Raw genomic sequence first — 4,915 nt, 5'->3', positions numbered from 1 at the left:
ATCCTGTTTGTGTGCCGCGTCATTTCTTGCTGGCGGGAAGGTAGCGCGGGACACAAGTGCTTTGCTCAATTTCTATACTTACAATGAATGGAATTGTACAAAGTACTGTGTGGGCCACAGTCATCGAGTCACACTAAGTTATGCTGATCTCTGGGAAGGTGCTGGAAGAAGGGATCCAGGAGGAGAGAGTAGCATGGGTGAACCCGTGTGGTTATGTGATGATGAGGAATGGGAGGAGAAGGCAAAAACAGAGCCAAAGGAGGGAAAGGGTGACTGAAATTCACAAGGCTTGAAGGGCAGTTTACCCCTGTATCACACAATTTAGTTTGATCTTTATTTGAAGAGTAATGAGAAGATGCTGACAAAAAAGGAGAGCAGTAGTGAGAGGAGTGGCAGACCCACGCAACAAATCAGAAAAGGCTTGACAGCAGCTGGATCAGGGAGACAGCCAGAGACGGCTGCTTGAATGGCTACTGAGAGTGTAAATCTAGGACCTGGTGATGGACTAGATACGGAAATTGCGAGTGAACCCTGGTCTCTGGCTTGCATAGGTGGCTGAAGGGACCAGTCGTTGGCAGAGAGACCACTGGAGGATGCCCAAGATATATAAGGAAATTAAGAATTACAATCTAGACACAATGAGATTGAGAAGGCCTTGAGATATCCAGAGATTTTTTTTTAAGGTGGAGTTAAGAAAGTCATGCATTTCATTGCTTCTCAGCCTTTTGTCTAAGATCAAGTGAAGAAAGCCATGCATTTGAGTTTGCATGCGGGTTATCGGGTTTTCTGGACTCCCTCCTAGGGAGCTTCCTCCTGTCTCACCTTTTTAAGAAGGGATACCATCTCCTGTGACCAGGCAGAAGGGTAAGTTACGATTGCTGTCTCAAACATGTTCACAATTTCCTTGCTGGAAGTACTGGAGCGGATGTGATATGGTCTCTGAAGGGAGAAAAAGGAGAAAGAGCCTTCGTTTTTACAGGTCAAAGGGGGGAAAAATTGCAAGCGTTTACAAGGTGACCTTTGAAACAACAAGACCTCAACAAGAACCCCTTTGAGCTGATTGACAGGGAGCCATAAGGGTTACTACAGAATTTTAAAGAAATGTCTCTGACATTTTTCATCAAAATATCCTAAGTTTTAAGACCTTGTTACTTTACAGATCCAAACATTTCAGTGGACTGAGCCAGTTTCAGAGACACAATGATTTCAAACTGTTTTGTATATCAATTTTTAGGTGTGTCTATATAAAAAGTAAATAGCGAATAGAACTTGAATTATCATATAAAGCTGATCACAAGTTACAGACTTACAACTTTTACAAATTACAAAATTACAGATCTGTAATTTTCCCATAGTCTCCTTGTAATTTATCTGAAATACAAGGAAAGTTAGGTGGTACGGCATGTGCTTCTCATGCCAGCGCTGGGGAGGGGGAGGTAGGAAGATCAGGAGTTCAAGACTGGCTTCAGCTACATACCAAGTTCAAAGCCAGCCTGGGATACCAGAGAGTGATACTCTAAAACAAAGAACCCCCCCCCCACACACACACACACCAATCAAAAAAACCATAAAACAAAACAAAACCAAAACCGCATAAAAACTGAAAATATAATGAGAAATTTAAGGATAGAAAATTGCTCAGAAAATATCATCTCCAGTGTCTAATACTCTGATCCAATAAAGTATGTGGTAGAGAATTTTAAATAACAACAATAAAACCTTCCTAGAATACTCAGGGTCATCTATGGCTGCTGAGAACCAACCTTGGCTTATAAGCTGAAGGGGTCTGCAACCCTGTAGGAGGAACAACAATATGAACTAACCAGTACCCCCAGAGCTCGAGTCTCTAGCTGCATATGTAGCAGAAGATGGCCTAGTCAGCCATCATTGGGAAGAGAGGCCCCTAGGTCTTGCAAACTTTATATGACCCAGCACAGGGGAAGGCCAGGGCCAAGAAGTGGGAGTGGGTGGGTAGGGGAGCGGGGGGGGGGTGTATAGGGAACTTTCGGGATAGCATTTGAAATGTAAATAAAGAAAATATCTAATAAAATAAAATACAACACCTTGAGAAAAGAGAAAGAAAGAAAGAAAGAAAGAAAGAAAGAAAGAAAGAAAGAAAGAAAGAAAGAAAGAAAGAAAGAAAACCACTTGAAGTCAAACCATGGTTCCAAGCTGAGGACCTGCTTTGCTCAAAACAGTGAGAAGACTGAGTTTTTAAAAATGTTTTACTTTCTTTGGAGATTTCCAGATAGCTCGCTCTCTCTCTCTCTCTCTCTCTCTCTCTCTCTCTCTCTCTCTCTCTCTCTCGATAGCTTCATTTTTAAGAGTTTTGCTATTTAAAAAAAAATTGGATAGCTCATCTCTTGCAAATCATAAGCTGGCTCTGGCCTTTTATTTTGCATATCAGTTCAGTCATTAACTCCAGGTTTCCTTTTGATTATCCCATGAATCAGCATCCTGTGACTCCCAGGCCCTGGATTCTCCGAGGACAGCGAGCACACATTTGTTTTTAACACTGCAGATGAACTTAGAGATCTGCCTGCCTCTGTTCAGCACAGATACCAAACGAGCTGGTGGGACCCCACCCTGAAATGACCATTTCTATTACGCCTGGGCCTGAGTTTGCTTGGTCCCAGGCCAACCCTGAACCCAGGAATCCATCTGACTTTGTAAGCATTAACAGAAAACTTACTTGGGTGGGATCTCCTGTGATCATCACTCCCTAAATCTCTTTATCTCCATGCTTAGTATGTTTTTGACAAGTAGGCTCACAGTACAACTGCTTTTTGTTCCTTTAGATTCGTGAAGCCTCTCATATAATTTATATTACATCCTTGTTTTTTTGAGAAATTAGATATTTTTGGATCTATGCTTTTAGAGTCCTTTTCCACAGCCTTAAGGGCTATCCTGAAGGTCCCAGCCAGTGTTGACCATTTTGTTAAAACATTAGCTACCTTCGCCTCCCAGACTCATGCAGGATCTGATTATCATGGAGTCATTAACGTTAAAGTTCCTTAAAGGGCATTCCTTGAAAGAAGAATGTAAAATATGCACATTATTACACAAATAAACCTTGAGCCCACAGCATGCATTGACACTTGTAGAGGCCCATGATTGTTGGTCCTGTCCCAGGGGAAGAAACCATGTCATTCTTTCCCTACCAAGGCCATGTGACATATGGCTTTAGTTTGAATAGGAAAAAGAAAAAGAATTAAAAGCCAAAATGAAATACATATGAAACTCTCAATTGGAAACTTGTTACTTTCTACCCTACTCCAAATATTAAAAAAAATAAAATAAAATGTGTGTGTGTTTTGTTGTTGTTTTTGTTTGTTTGCTTTTATAAGAAACAAGCTAGTGATGATGTTTCATCTGTCCACCGGAGGGCAGCCATTATAAACAGGAAATTTCTCTACGGGGCTTTCCTGTGCTCTGGAGAAACTGTAAGCAACTTACAGCCAGAGTGGATACTATATGCACAGGGACAGAACTTCCACATTACATTAATCACAGGACAGTTAATGCGTGTGTACACATTTATCATATGACTGCCCTTTTCCAGATATTTAAGTAATGGATGATGGATGAACTAAATTGGAGGAAAGAAAAGTGTTTGTTTTTCCCAGTAGTCAATTAAAAGGTTTTATAATGTAACCCTGTGCTAGAGCTCTGATGTCAGAAGGATTTGGATGCTAAACCAGCTCATTCATTCTCTGACCTTCAGTTCCTTCATGTGCAAGATGAAGCTAGTTCATCGGCACAATGAACCACTGCCAAAGGTTGCTGGAAAAACTAGTGGAGATAATCCAACGAGAGTTCTCTGTGGCGTGGCTTGTGGCTAGCCCACAGCATGATGGCGTCTATCAAAGAACCTTAAGATGTGCTGCCAATCAAGAGGGAGGATAGACCAGGAACGAATGTGTGAAAGGCAAAATGTGAGAGGGGAGTAAATGGCACCTCGTGACGCTGTTGCAAGGACAGAATGAAACGGTGGTTATTTGTATGAACACAAGCCTGCCATCCCATCCCAGAGCTCAGGAAGCAGAGGCAGGAGGATGGTGAGCATGAGGTTAGCCTGGGCTACATAGTAACTCTGCCTCCCTAAGAGAACACAGAAAATTGCAGCACAGCTGCAGACTCCATGAGGTTTATACAGAGTGGTAAGGCTCGAATGGCTCTGCCTTTCAGTAGCAGAGACAGAGATGACACATAGGTCAGTGTCTGAGGGCAGAGCCAGCCAGAGCACAGCTAAGCTCAGAGGACTTGTCAGGCATGGTTTCCCTAGTGCATTGCTGTAGTTGACCTATGATGATACTTGTAACTAAATGTTGCTGTTTCCGTTTCTTCTGATTAACTGTGTTTTACAACATAGGCCTGTCTGGTCTTTTAGTGATTCCTTCCTAGAATGTGTCAAAACTGATGTATTGATCCCCCACAGATTTAATGCTGTGAATTAATATTGATCAAAAGTTACACAGTGGGTAATATTAATCTATGTAAAAGATATATTGCATTTTTAATGAGTCAGTAGTCTGATCACGTGGAATAGAAAACAAAAATTGATATGCCTGGAAATATTTGTAAGGTGATGTATTTACAAAATGGATTTAATTATCAAATTAAAATACACTGAGGTGTTATCATACAGAAATTTATATACTTGTGTATATATCATATTATATATAATGTATGTATATAATCTATACATATACATATATTTATAAATATATATATATAATTGACTCAATAGGAAGCTAAAGCATTATTTATGTTTTCAAATTGCTAAATATACCTACATGTAAATATCTGACGATGCTTTATCCTTATGAAAATAGGAAGTTTTGGAAGTTAGTACAACAAACTGCCAGGGATTTTTTTGTTTGTCTATTTGCTGGTTCCAATTTTATTTTTGTTT

General features: G+C 40.4%; 1 protein-coding gene across 1 annotated transcript in view; it reads right to left on the bottom strand.

Moving 5' to 3' along the window:
• Stk32a (serine/threonine kinase 32A) overlaps window positions 1-4,915 on the bottom strand; it is a 119,516-nt gene that overhangs the window by 5,698 nt on the left and 108,903 nt on the right. The window contains exon 9 of the mRNA XM_021214821.1: window positions 823-939. Within this exon, the coding sequence (XP_021070480.1) occupies window positions 823-939 (117 nt within the window). The remainder of the gene's footprint in view (window positions 1-822; window positions 940-4,915) is intronic.

Source organism: Mus pahari, chromosome 15 (assembly GCF_900095145.1).
Source record: "Mus pahari chromosome 15, PAHARI_EIJ_v1.1, whole genome shotgun sequence".
In the NCBI taxonomy this organism is placed as follows: Eukaryota; Metazoa; Chordata; class Mammalia; order Rodentia; family Muridae; genus Mus; species Mus pahari.
The sequence above is the reverse complement of the archived record's forward strand: the minus strand, read 5'-3'. Positions and strand labels throughout refer to the sequence as shown.